Source organism: Camarhynchus parvulus, chromosome 2, assembly GCF_901933205.1.
Source record: "Camarhynchus parvulus chromosome 2, STF_HiC, whole genome shotgun sequence".
Classification (NCBI taxonomy): domain Eukaryota; kingdom Metazoa; phylum Chordata; class Aves; order Passeriformes; family Thraupidae; genus Camarhynchus; species Camarhynchus parvulus.
The window spans coordinates 135,483,198-135,498,026 of NC_044572.1; the positions used below are offsets into that span (position 1 = coordinate 135,483,198).

The 14,829-nt window shown below is 34.2% G+C and overlaps 1 protein-coding gene across 1 annotated transcript in view; it reads right to left on the reverse strand.

The window, feature by feature from the left end:
- Positions 1–14,829, reverse strand: part of CSMD3 (CUB and Sushi multiple domains 3) — a 577,112-nt gene that overhangs the window by 98,007 nt on the left and 464,276 nt on the right. The window contains exons 36-40 of the mRNA XM_030971761.1: positions 11,750–11,874; positions 9,356–9,452; positions 8,290–8,394; positions 3,159–3,277; positions 1,077–1,146 (exon numbers count right to left, since the gene is read on the reverse strand). Coding sequence (XP_030827621.1) covers positions 1,077–1,146; positions 3,159–3,277; positions 8,290–8,394; positions 9,356–9,452; positions 11,750–11,874 — 516 coding nt within the window. The remainder of the gene's footprint in view (positions 1–1,076; positions 1,147–3,158; positions 3,278–8,289; positions 8,395–9,355; positions 9,453–11,749; positions 11,875–14,829) is intronic.

Sequence of the window (14,829 nt, forward strand, 5' to 3'; positions counted from 1 at the left end):
CAGTATTTAAAACACAAGTAAAAATCATTACTTGCAAAAAAAAGGAAAAATATATGAAAAAAAGGTCACCAAAATTTTAGCACAGCATCTTTATCTTCAGAATTTACCAAGTGCAGTGCAATTATAACATCAGACTTCCTAACCATATGCTAATGCACAATGACAAAAACTGAAAACTAACTCCTGAAAAAATTCTTACAAATATCTCAACCTTGTTGAATATTTATAAATTCTAAGCTGAGGGAGTTCAGTACCTCACAGGAGGTTTTTAACACCCCAAAGGATTAAGAACAGGATTATGTGAAGCAGCTCAAGAGGGTATACATTAACTGTCTCGAAGAAAAGCAAAGCAAAAAAATCTTTAATGAGATCTACAGCATACTGCTTTCCATACATTCAAGATTACAAATTCAGATAACTTTTATTGTTCGAGAACCCAAACAAAAAGGCATTTATATGCAGTGAAAAAGATTACCACTAGAAGAATTTTTACATTCCTCACATTTATTTATCATATAAAAAGAGAATATTTAAATGCACTTCACAGGTTTCATTTTGGTTTCTGACAGGTTTTCAGCGCTTTTCCCAATAATATTATGGACATATGTATAATTTAACTTGAAAATCATGTATCTTCTGAAATTCAGTAGACATGCTTATGTTGAATTCATTAGAGATGAAAATGTAATGTTATTCCTTTCTTCTGCAATTGCCATTACTCTTATGGGGAAATGAGTCCTAAATAAATTAGCTATGTTGCAAAGGTCTCTGCAGGTGCCATTCCTGAAAATGGATTGATGATATATCTGACTAGAACACACAGAATCATATTATAGAATAGTTTGGGTTGAAAGGGACGATGTGTTGTCCTTTTATTGCTTGGACATTTCAGGAAAGATTTGCCAACATTAATGTTCAGCAGCCTTTGAAAATCTCTAATTTAATTTGACCATTTTCACATTTAATTAAGTTCCTCCAGTTCTCCCGATTCTTTCCACTACATGTGTCTATTATTTTTGAGTTTTCTGGTTTCCTTATTCTGGTTATTTAAGAAAAATTATGTAAGCTGAACATACCTAAACATATTGGAATGGGATAATTCCATCTTCTTACTGGTCCAGGCATACAAGTGATATGTGAATGTCCCTAGAATAACAATATTTGCTAATTCATATTAAAAATATACAATATACAGCACATTAGTATTTCAACAAAAAGAATGTATAATTTAAAACATCATCAAAATGCACAAAACCAAAAAGGTATAATATTTACATTGTACTCTGTGAATTGAATCATACCCTCAACAGAGCAGAGAAGACTTTGACTGTAGCTCACTACATGATGGTGTCTATTAATATTATTTCTTATAGTATTACAGAATCCAGCTGAATCCTATGCTTGTTTCAGTGTAAACCAAGGGTCTGGAAACTACAGGTCTAACTGAAGCAATGTTTGCATAGTATAGATGCCCATCAGGTGTTGAACATGATGAAACTTTACATACTATATAAATTATGTGAGTGCTGACTTTACATTCTAAACTCATCATAGACACACCCTCTGTGTTGTTCATCAGCCTCATGTAATTATAACTGTCTTCCAGAGAAAGCAAACAAAAATGGAAAATCTTAAGAGAAAACTGTACTTGGGATATCTTCCAAAACCATCTAGTCAGACTGCGTAAGTCAGAAAAACTGTATGGTGGGAAGAAGCTTTACATGGGTGTTTGCACAGTCTGTGCTCTTAAATTCTTTATTTTCTATCTTTTTTCTTTTCTTTTTTCAGCCTTTACTGTGGCTTATCTGTTCACACTCACTTGTATTTAAGGTGGGAAGCAAAGCAAAGAAGCAAAAAATATTTCTCAGGCTGTTTCCAAGAGTGGCCAATTAAAACCAGGCAACACAAGAAAAAAACTTCAATAGTCATTCTCAGAGCTGCAAGCACAGAACATGTATTTTATCTGTTCTTGAAATGCTAGAAATCTGCAGGCATGAGTAGGAATTCTATCTTGAAGGACAAATTGGAATACAGGTCCCAAATAGAAACAGCAATTGAAATCTGGAAGCAGACAGGACTACTTTATTTCGACCACTATACATAAACTAGGCTTTTTTATATGTCAAAGAATATAATTCAGTTTCTATTTTTGATGCAGCACATATAAACCCTGTATCTGTGTTTTCACAGAATTATGTAAAATAAATATTTGAAATTATTAGCATTTTTAAGACTTCATTTAGTTAGTCTGACATCAAAACTTTATAGGTGAGACTGATATTAATGGCATTTTGGTCATTCTGTCATATTTTGCTATTTTGCTCCAAAAATTTCCATAACTCCATTAGCAGTTCATAATATGCTCTTATATAGAAATTATTTTCTCCCTATAAGACTTTTCTTTTTTTCAGTGCTTGAGTAATGTAATTATTTTCTGTCCTTTTGGCTCTCAAAGACCTAGATAAAGGAAGACTGTAGAATTTACAAACTCTTTTTGGGGAGTCTCAAGAAGTAAAAAAAAATACTTGGTTTTGGATCTGATTATATGGCATAACTGTACAAGTTTTTGAATTTCTTTCCTATAGGCAGACAGGTTCCTACCGGTGATTTGTAATCACTACATTTCCCTTGGATATACCTTTTGTTAGTGCAAGGACATTGGAAATGTACTTGGCAAAAATACACCCCTATTTGATAAACATTTCGTAGAAAATAAAAAACAAGAAATTGCTGCAAGAAAACAACTGACAGTATCTGATTTACTAAGAAAAGCAATTATTTCTTTCCCTTTTTTAATTCTTAGTTCCCCTCTTTACTTACTTTCTCTTTCCTCCTATGCATAGAGAAATACTGTTAACTGTTCATCAAGTTATTTTAACTTAATTTTGCCATAGTAGTTCAGCTATAATTATCAAAGAAGATATCAATAATAGATAACAACCTATAATGACTAATGCAGAAGAAGCATAAAGCCATACACTTGTGATGGAATATTTGGATAGTTTCTAATCCACTATCTGGTAGAAAAGCAACAGTCCTGTAATCTTATCATGTGTACACAATTCCTGAAGAGCTCAGTCCATTTTGCATTGACAGGCCCAAACATAACCATGTTGAAGAGCTGAAAGGCACCATTTGAAATCGGAAACTTGGCTTACCTGCAGAGAATAACCCTGGTCACACTGGAAAGACACCACATCTCCAACCATGTATCTGTCTCCAATTTTGATCCCATTACTTGGGGTCTGCGGTTCAGGACAAGAGTCCAAACCTATAGCTGAGAAAAATAGAGAAGTTTAGCCATTCTAATGAACATAAAATTGTTTTTTAGATTTGCATAGGACTGTGTACAGTGTACATAAGCACATTGTGTTGATAATCTTTTGGGTACTCTTGGGAATCAGCAGTTATCTGTGGACAAGTAGCATATTATTTCAGAACTACTTTATATACGGAGAAAAAATATTCTTTCCTGAATAAAGGAAAAGGATTGGTGTGGCAACAAACACTTCCCAACCTGCACTCTCAGTTCTAAAATTCCACTATCTCCTGGCACAGACTTATTCATTTCTACCTCCAGCCTCACTTGTAATTACAGCCTTTATCATTCAGACTGGGAACACCTCCACTATGCTTTACCAGCATGTGTTCTAGGGGAGGCTGGCCAACACTACATCAACTGCAAAACACTGGAAGAACAGTGTAAAGTAAAAGTGCTCTCCAGCATTTCATCCTCCACAACTCCTTCATTCGTTTACACACACACAGACACACAGGCACACACACACACACACACACACACACACACACACACACACACACAGAGAATAAATATTTGCATCAGATTTCATCTAATCTGCTGTGTTTAAAGAAGTACCTATAGAGCTAAAACACTGATATTTTGAATTTCTGATTGCAATGGAAGCTTGTCTGCCAAGATGCCACATGGTTTTTTTCATGTTCATCAAAAAGATAATTTTTTTTCCTTGCATCTACCCAGGAAGGTCCAGGAATGTAAGAAAGTATAATCAACTGAGCTGTTTTCTTTGCCTCATGTGGGAATTAAAGCCTAGTTGTGAAGTAAGGACTATTACACAAGTGGTCATCAGTACACAGGATAATAGAGAAATATTATGGATCAATTATGGCCACCTACTACCTCAGAACATTTCAAAATCTGCCTGTTTTAAAACTTACTAAAGTAACTGATTACTTCACATAAGATTCTCACTAAGTGAAATCTACCACCTTAAAAGAGTGCATTTTTATACTATATGAAATATGAAAGCTAACAAAATTTTTAGTTTTCAAATTCTATTTTCTGTTCTCAAACTAGAGAAGAGCAAAGAACCTGTTTTGAAAGTGAATGATGGACCTAGATCCACCTTTTACATTTCAGACATCTAAAATGTGATCCAGTAAATGTACAAAGTACAAATGCAAAATAACAAGTGTGCTTGGCTTACACTGATGATTGCTCATTATCTGTTTTGAACAGTTAAACTAAAAATTAGCAGGTTTTAGTTTCCAATAACTGAACCTTCAGTTGAAGTGCGTAACCTAACTATGCAAATAGTCAGGCCTTGCAAAGGCAAATGACTTCATCTAAATGCCTTTGTCATGCTACCTCAGCAGCCCAAACCACATTCACAGGTATTCATCCTATTGTCTCTCACTTCAATTAACAAAATAATATTTTGTTACTTCAATTAACTTCAATACTTTTCAATTCAATACTTCAAATTAACTTCAATACTTTTGTTACTTCAATTAACAAAATAATATTTTGTTAACAAAATATAGTCTAAATGCCTACAAGACCTTTCAAGATACTCAAACAAATTTTGACATCTTCCCAGCTGAGGACTAGTCTAGAGCTTGTGTCTTTGGAGTGTTGTGATATTTATTCAGGTCATAAAAATGTACTCATAAATATATTAAACTGCAGTCTGTTCATTATTGATTTATTTGTGGTGCATGAATACTTTCTTGAACTACCTTATACTACTCTCACAGTAAAATGTCTTAAATTATTGAACTTTCATAGCCAATGGTAATAAAAAGAGATTTTAACATAAGCATTGGTTGAAAACATATTTTCAGTGTCTTCTACTTTTCAGATAAGAAGAATTGTGTATAAAGAAAAAGAAGCTATTTGATGCTGCCTTGCCCTTCTCCAGCAGCTCCTGTGATGCTCAATACAAAAACCTACCAACGAAATTTTCGATAATACAAAACTTTAGTTGGAGAAAATGAGCAATAAATCAAAATTTTAAAGTGGTGTAAAAATATGTAAATATTATAGAAATGTTTAACAAACCATTCTGTGGCATTCTTTGTTGGAAAAGTTCAGGTGATATAATGTATTTTCAATGCAATATATTTTTGTATTTAAGATGTCCAATGGAATACAGAAAATTAATTTTATGGATAAAATAACAATTTAAGAATTCAAAAGAGAAGTAAAAATATTATAGAAAAAACATTATAGATAAGAACACTATTCAGTTTCAGAACATGAGTACTTAATTCTTTATGTCAAAGTATCATTTACTTGTGTTAAAATCTTTCTTCAACAAATGAAGTTCTTTTTGTTTTCTTTTACTTTTATATTCACATTTGGATTTTTTAGAAGCTCAAAAGATAATCCCTAGCAAACAGGACAACAAACTATTCATGAGGGATGAAAAGAGATATTGGAAATGAAACAGAATGAAACCTTCTTAGAGAAATCTGTTGCTGAAATGAAAAAGTAATCATTTTGGTAAATGGGGCATACTTCCTCTCAGACTTGTGCTCCTAGAATAGGTGAAATAGACTTGGAAGACACACTAAAAATTGGACCAAATCAATCTTTATGGCAAGCTCACTTGAAAAACACTTAATATAAGTCTTCGACTCTGATGTGATTCTGCATGAGAACCATGCCTTAATATTTCAAAGACCGAGACTTTAATTCAGCTGACTCCTCATGATGTCCTTGGCCAGCATGTGCTCCAATGAAATGAAATAAATTTATGAAACACTGGCATTAAAATTTGGCCATTACTTTCCATTTACTATCTTTATAAACACAATCACAGCTTTTAGAGCAGAAATTGCTGTCTGAGAGTAAGACCAGGACAATTGAAGAGAGCAACTCTGTATCTCCTTCTTTCTGGTGAAATTTCTTCATAAATACAGCAGTTTTGTGAGTTCTGGAATTGCAAGCAAATATCCTATTTGTTGTAGAAAAATGCAAGAGACAAAAATCCAAAAGATATACAAGGCATAGTTTCTGTTGTCTTTCTTCCTAGCAATGGTGACAAGTGTTGTCCCTTAGCTTAATCTCCCATACCAAATTCGTGATTCAGCTCAATGCAGAATTTTCAATAATCTCTTATTGAAAAACAATTTAACAACAGATGGAAAAGAAAATCATAAAACTTTCATAGGTAATAGAGACTATGTCTTTCTTAGAGAATAGTGGAGGAGTAAGAGTCATGGATTCAAGCAGTGAAACAGCTGGTGCCTAGGACTTGAAATCCACACTAAGCAACTAACTATAAGGTTTCAGGACAGCTGACCCCAACTGAACAAATTCCATACCATATGACCCCATGCTCAGCATATAAACTAAGGGGAAAACTGGCTGGGGACTGCTGCTTGTGAACTGTCTGGGTATCAGTCAGTGGGTGGTGAACTACTTCATTGTGCATCATCTCTTTTTGTATATTTTACTTCATTATTATTATTTGTTTTATTTGAATATTATTATTATCCCCCTTCCTTTTCAGTTCTATTAAACTGTTTTTATCTCAACTCACAAATTTGACTTTTTTTTTCCAAATCTGTTCCCCATCCTACTTGGGGAGGGAAGCGAGCAAGCAGCTTTATGGTGCTTAGTTGCTGTCTGGATTAAACCACAAGAGACTGAATGATGTTTTAATCACATACCTCTATCACTTACACAGGAAAAGTAAATTAATCATTTATCTTGCAAAGCAGTATATTTCACTGAGCTACTGGTTAATTGGCTATCTACTGAGAGACATCAGTATTATTCCCTGAATCACAGATTTTCAACAAATATTTTGGGTTAATACACTCACCCAGAAAACATTCCTTTTGTTCAGATTCACACATACATCCCTGTATAAATCCATACACACATATTTGGTTATTGTTCTTGACATGGACCAATACTTTAAATAGTGTACTGTTAATCTTTCCTTTTTTTAAAGGTGGAAGTAGTACATGGGCAGTATATTACACATATTATTTGGACATATGGGAATACAAAGATGTATTTTCACTTTCACTGGATTCAGTCTAATTTTATTTCATTTTCATAACCTCCTGATGTTTTTTCTCATCTGAGGTTGTAAGCAGCTGAGAAATGATCTGCATTTCAAGGAAATGGCAGGATAATTCTACCTATAATTAATGTTTAGTTATTGACAAGCGATCAGGCTGTAATTTTGCAAGGCTGTGTTCTCCAACTGCCTAATCAGACAACCAGAGCATGGGATTTGCATATGGTAAAACTGACAAGAAATGACTGTGGCGCAATTATGCAGATCAGACACCAGAACCAATATAAGCAGAGGGAACCACACAGCTGGTGATTGCCAGAATTCCTGTCAGTCATCTGAGACAAAGTCATTCACACAGAAAGCATGTTTATAACTACAGCCTTTTCCACTGGAGATGTACTCAGCAGTAATAAAAACCATTTAAAATAATTCAGTGTTCTCACCAACCCGCAGGCATTTCTCACTTAAGATGCACAACTGCTATTTTCAGGTTATTCCTTCTCTCCTCTTTGCCAAGGGTGACTAGTTGTATCCTACATATACATACTGTATAGTACATATGTTATTGCATTGAGCATACTTTGTAGATTTTGGCAGGGAGTGCTGGGGTGTGGAGCTGCAGGGGTCGCATCTGTGGGAAGAGACCAGGGCTGCACTGGACACAATGGATTAGGATTGCCACATGAGCATATCTGCATTTATTTCTGTCTGTTGTAGGTTCAGAAAGTTTTTCAGAGGGCAAAAGCAATTTAAGGATGAAAGCAATCTAAGGATGAAAGCAAGACACACTAAATTTCACAGTCCTTATAGTACAGTTTTCAGGCCCAAATTTGCTCACTGGGATTTAAATGAGAATTTTACAAATGACTTTGAAGTTACAGTATGTAGCTTATTATGTGTAATAGGACTAAATATTCCTTTATTGTATAGTTTAGGTAGAACTGATGTCTGGAATCAGAAAATACTCTTTATTAATTGAACATTTCTGAATTACCTGTATACTCAAGGTGAAATCCGGCAGCTGAAACACTGATATCAGACTGAAAATTGAGGTACAAATTATTTGATGTGCTGTTTAGAAGTGGAGGTATGGTTGTTCCTGAAAAGAGAATTCAAAATATTATTGAAAAGCACAGAAAGTGACATAAATGTAGACATAAAATTGTGATGTCTGTGTGTGTATATAAACAGAATTAAGGAGAGAAAAAGAGAAAGAGAGAGGGGGGAGAGGATGGGAGCAGGAGATAGGTCATATAACCAATTCCATAATATTCTGTCATCATGGATGCTATCAAATACCTGTCCCTATAAAAGTTTTATTACATTCTCAGAGCACCACAATATCAGAGACATGAACAATAGACAAAGAGACGCTAATATAAATTTATATTACTTGCTTTTATCTACAAAAGGAGAAATATTCATTAGGGTGTTTTTAAAAGCAAGACCAAATCCTGTCCTCAGGATGATTCTAAACATAACAGTTGTGTTATGTTTATTTATTATGTCAAAATAATATATCAAGCAGCTCTGAAAATATGTTGCTGGACTGTTCTTAGAAATGTGATGGACTATTTATTTGTGTTTCAGCACTAGTCAAGATAATATGAATACCTCTGATCTCTTTGATTACACACGTAGTTATTATAATGAAAGAAAACAAAAGAAAACAAGGAAAAGTAAAGCAAAAAGAACTGTCTTTGTCTAAAATAAGGATAAAGAATGCATCATTTTTTCATATACAATATCAAGAGATACTTATTTTTGAGGTCTGTATTTTTGGACCCAGCTACAAGTCTGAGAAAAGAATTGGATTAAGAGAGGTCTAGTTTGGAAGCCTCTGAGTGTTATTTCATTTCTAACACTTTAAAATATACAGGTATATTAAAGTCTGCTAAGTGATGACTGATTAAAACAGAACTAGTATTACCTGTTGCTAATTATAGGAGAAACAAGCACACATACCATGCTCAAGCATGCTTACACACACAGAAAGAGCTGTGCGTTTACAGTAAAGAGTTGAATCTGTGAACCATTTATTGTAAAATCTTCTCAGTCACCTGAATAACTTCCAAGCCTTGGAGCATTGTTGTCAGCACCATCATAAAAGTCTAAGGAATCCCAGTTGTGTTCTGTGGCAAAACTCACCACTTGCACCTATGAAGAAAAATGTGAGGCAAAGAACATAATCTTCTTCCCCTCTTTATTCAAGCTCAAAGATGACTCTAAATTGTAGCCTCTGTTTCTCTCAGTCACGAAAAGTTGTCTTGCTCCTCTTGTCAAAGAGAATGGAAAATCATCATTAAGTGAATAAAATGGCAACTATTTTTTATTTGATTGCCAATTCAAACTATAAATCCTGTAACCTTTAGTGACAACCACATATTACCTCTGTCAAGAGTCACACAGCCATGGAAATCAGATGGGTAAAGAATATGATTCTCTTGTTTGGAGGACACTGAGAGAAGATGAAACATGGTATTTTCAATACATGCAGGTTTTTTCTCTCTATTTTCTCCAGGACTAAACTAGTCCCACAGGGATGCATGATGCTTCATCTATTTTGCCATTTTAAATTCTGCCTCCAGGTAAGAGAAAACCACTGTGTTTGATTGCCTTCATCACCAACTCATCTCCTGAGGAGGGGCAGTCACTAGCATGCTACAAACAAAAGGCAGAATAGTCACTTCCTTTCTTCCAGAGGGGAAAATATTCTTCCACTCATATGGAGATGCAAAGTAGTAAGGAGATAAACTGCAAGCAGGAGGCCATACCTGTTCTCATATAGCGAAATCACACCTTACAAAGTAGAGAAATATCAGATTCTTGTTCCTGATTAGTAGGGGAGAGTTTCTGGTGTTAGCTTTCTCTTTGTTTTAACTGTTTACTGAAAAGTTTTAAAAGAGACAGAGGCATGATGAAATCCCAACCATCCTCAAAAAGGGGTGCCTTAGACATTAAGTTAGAGAATAATGCTGCTTTTGCCTCATTTTTTTCCCCCCAGAATGGAATAATTGCAACAGAAGAAATAAACACTAGTTCCAATAAAACAAAGTCATCATGCCATTTTTCTATGTGAAATAGATGACTTGGACCTTGTTCTACATGAAATAAATGTTCAGTTTGGCTATTTCTTGGATGGGGGCCTCAAATACTGCACCTATTTTTGTAGGAATTGGTCAGATACAATAGCGAACAGATTTCTTTTTCTTAAGTGAAGCAGTGAAGAGGCTCTCACTGTTAGCATGCTTCAGATACTTGGAGACAGTAAACATATCTTTTTGTTTATTACAGCTCTGGGGCAAAAGAATATCATGAAGAGTAAACACCTAAATTGAAATCAAAGCTATTAATTTAATCACCTCATTAATGATTCTGAAAAATGCAGCCTGTGATAAGAGATAAGCACTTTCAAAAAGCAACAGTGATGGCCTAAGTCAGGAGGACAGTTACTGCCCAATTTGAATCCTCTGAACTATCTTCCTAATATAAGAAATGCACAGAACAAAGTACCCTAACTGTCAGCTGTCCTAGTCAACCCTTTAAATCAAGTAGTGTTCCTCAAAATCAATCTCAAAGCTGATTTAGGCTATTAAATATTATTGAAAACTTTGTAATGAAATTTATAAAAACTTTAAAGTCCTGTCAAGATTTTTTCAGGTTTTCTTTATTAAGTCTTTACCTACATAAATTGAGCTCTTTATTAATTTTCTACAGCAGTTATATTTTGAACTAGGATAGACATAGAAAACTTTTTATCATGATTTCTTGATGTGTGTTTTGCTAGGAATTTGTTCAGATGATGCTTAGAAGTTCTAATTTATTAAATTCAACTGCCCGCGCAATAACCAGATTTCTGTCAGTTTCTTTAGTAAACTCTAGAGATATGGCTAAGTTTAATGGATACTTTCCTACTGTGTGTTCTATGAGGTTCTTAATCTGTGTAAGTTAGCAACAACTCTGAAGCTATTTAAAAAAATAAATTCCCATCTTACATTGAAACATAATGAAGCATCTTTACATCACAGTGAACTTCTATAAACATAGAGCAAATAGCAGAGTTTCTAGGAGAACATATATAATTTGTCCTTGAAAGCAACTCACTTAATTTCACTGTGTTAAAGGAGATACATGAATCTGAAGAGTGCAAAAAAGAATTCCTAGGAAGGCTCTCTATTTCCCTTGGCTTATAAGGAGTCACTGATCTATCAAAATACATTTGGAAGTTATGGTGATATTCTTCTAGAGTAAAAGGCTACAAGTACACATTTTAAAATTTCTAAAAATCCTACAACTTTCAATCACTGCATAATTAAAAAGATGTGCAGTAAAGTCAATTTTCATAATCATTAATGAGATAGAAATACTGTACAGATAGATGATATTTTCATCTTTTGCATAAGGAAAAACAGTCCTAAATATGATGGCAGCAAGCAAATAGCAAGTAAACTTACTTGAATCCCAGCTCCCTCTGGTACTGTGATCTTCCACACACAATTCAGATTGTTGTCATAAGGCTCGGGATAACCAGGAGATAAAATGGTCCCTTTGCGCTTTGTTAAAATACCACCACAGGGCACTGAAAGGAAATGCATAAGGGAAGAAAAGAAGTATGAAGCTTCAGAATGAGAAAACTTATTATAAAAGCTTATACTATGGCTGGAAACATTTTAAATTGATGCTACATTAAAAAATACATATATGTCTCAGGAAAATAAAATTTTATATCTCAAAACTCTTCTTTTATCTGACCAAAAAAGGAGTAGAAGAAAATTAGAATTATGTCAGTTTCCTACCTGACAGAATCATGCTAATATTCCCCTTGTTTATTTGACCTTTACAGAGTGAAATCCATTCTATTGTCTCCTGGTAATCTTACAAAAATAAAGCATTTTTTAAGGCTTAGGTTGAAGTATGAAAAGCCCATACTTTGTATTGTATTGTATAACTATAAAGTATTGTATTGTATCTATTGTATAGTATAACTATAAGTATTGTATAACTATAAAAGATAAAAACTGTCACAAAAAAGGTAACATGGTTTCTTTATTCTTTCTAATATTTTTTCATTCATTCTTTCTAATATTGCTCCTCTAAATAATTAATAACACCAGTCTCAACTCCTTGAGTGTTCTGTGCTTGTGTGAGTTATTTCATCACAGTCTATGCATCTACTGCATCAGTAAAGAATTTACAAGATCCTTGCAAGACTACATTCATCACATCTGTTCACGGATTAATAAAAGTGTTATGCATGAAACAGGACAGACACATTAAGTACCATCAAGTTTCTCTTTTGAATGTTCAACTTGAATACATCTTGTCTATATCATTAGAGTCTCTAACAGAGACAAATAATATTACACTTTAATCTGCATATGGATATTCTGTTGGTATTTTTGAAGTTGAAGGAAAAGATTGATGAGGTGGTTTATCAAGTCCATTAAAAGCTAATGCATCACTTCTATGCAACATCACTAAGTTCTGAAGGGACTTCAGGAGCTGCAAATATGAGGATTTAGAAAGTAGATAGAATGCAACTTATCTTAATAATAAATATTGTAGCTACATATTGCATGGCATAAAATTAATAGAATCTGTTTGGAACTACACGGATAAATTAAAAGCTAGTGCCACTTAAAGTGTTTACACAATTACTCATAAAAGAATGACCAAATGGAATGGTTGATGCCAGGCTGCACCTTGAGTGTTGTGTTAATTTTTGGGCCCCATACTACAAGGAAGATCTTGAAGTGCTGCAGTAAGTCCACAGAGGGGCAACAAAGCTGGCAGAGGCTCTAGAGAGTACAACATCAGAGTGGCTGAGGGAGCTGGGGCTGCTCAGCCTGGGGTAAAGAAGGCTCAGGGAGATCTTATCACTCTACAATCTGAAAGGAGGTTGTAGCCAGGTGGGAGTTGGGCTCTCTTCCTATGCAAGTAGGGCAGGAGGACATTGCCTCAGGCTGTGCCAGGGGAGGTTCAAATTGGACATCAGGTGAAATTCTTCACAGGACGGGTGGTTAAGCATTAAAATGTGCTTCCCAGGGAAGTGGTGGAGTCATCACCCCTGTAAGTGTCCAAGAAAAGAGTGGATGTGGCACTTTGTGCTGTGCTGTAGATGACATGGTGAGGTTTGATCAAAGGTTGAACTCGATGATCTTGGATGTCTTTTCTGACCTCAATGATTCTATGATTCAATGATTATATGTCTATTATCTGAATAAGTAATATTAAAATATTCACTAGAATTAAGGCAATTTAATATGGTCACATCTACTACTTCAATTATTAAACTGGTTTAGTTTAATGCAATTTTCATCTCATAGGTGTTTTATCACCTTTATTGACAAAGGAATTTTCACACAGAAGGTGGGCTGTAACCCTTCCTCAATTGAGCTTGTCTAGACACAGAAAGCTTTCTCTTCATAGACTAAATCATGTATTAAAATAGCAATAATACATGGTAATCAATGTCCAAAAGAATGATTTCAACACTTTGTCAAGTTGTTATAACTGAAAAAAAACAAAGGGAATATAATTCAAGGGGAAAAGTAGCACAATTCTACTGATTAAACTGTAATCTATGAGACTAAAGGAGATACAGCTATATACTTCACCTTCTTATTGATATAGAAATTGCAGTTCTATTGCTATGCCTGAAACAGTCTAAAGCAACATTACTTGTTTAAAACTTGATTAATCATATTTTATCAATAGTAACCCAGTGATATCTAGCCTTGATCTCTATCAGGATTTTGATATTTTGGAGATAATCTTATAATTTACTAAAAACCATTCATACTCTATTGGGCACCATCAGCTGGTTAGCATGGCGGATGAAACATCAGCCCAATGCAAACATGTTCTTTGTTTTCTTTTCATTGACTCACCAAAACCTCTGTTTATGTTTTCTGCTGGAGTCAGTAGCATAATGCCATTTTTGCAACAGGTTTGATATTTTTTAAAAAAACTTCTGTTCCCTATCAGTAAAAGTAAAGTGGGGAATTCCATTACAATTACTAGATTTCCAGTTGGTCCAAGTCAGTTTATAAATATCAATGGATGCACATTAATTTATGAATTTAATTTTGAGAATTTAATCTCAAAGTGACTAGAACCAGAAAAAGTATGTTTTCTGATCTGAAAAGCTACTGGTCTTTTCCTGACAAGTAACAAAATATTAATGTAAGTATTTCTAAATCTTTAATATAGTAGTGTTCTTCGTAATAGCTTGCAATATCTTGTTAGACATCTGCAGAGTAAAAGCATCTTAGTCTTGCAAGAAGTCAGGGCACAAAAAAATATTTCTGATTCTTGATTAAAGAGGGATATTCAGGAACTTCCAGGGATGTTAATGTAAGAGAAGCTATCACATTATTTATGGCAGCAGAGCATGTTCATGAAACTTGTGAAAGTTCACAGCAGGGTTAAAATAGAAATAGAATAGAAAGGTTAGAATAGAAAGAAGAATAAAACTTAACCTTGAATAAAAAATTAAATTAAAGTAAGCAAGAATAAAATACTATACCAATGA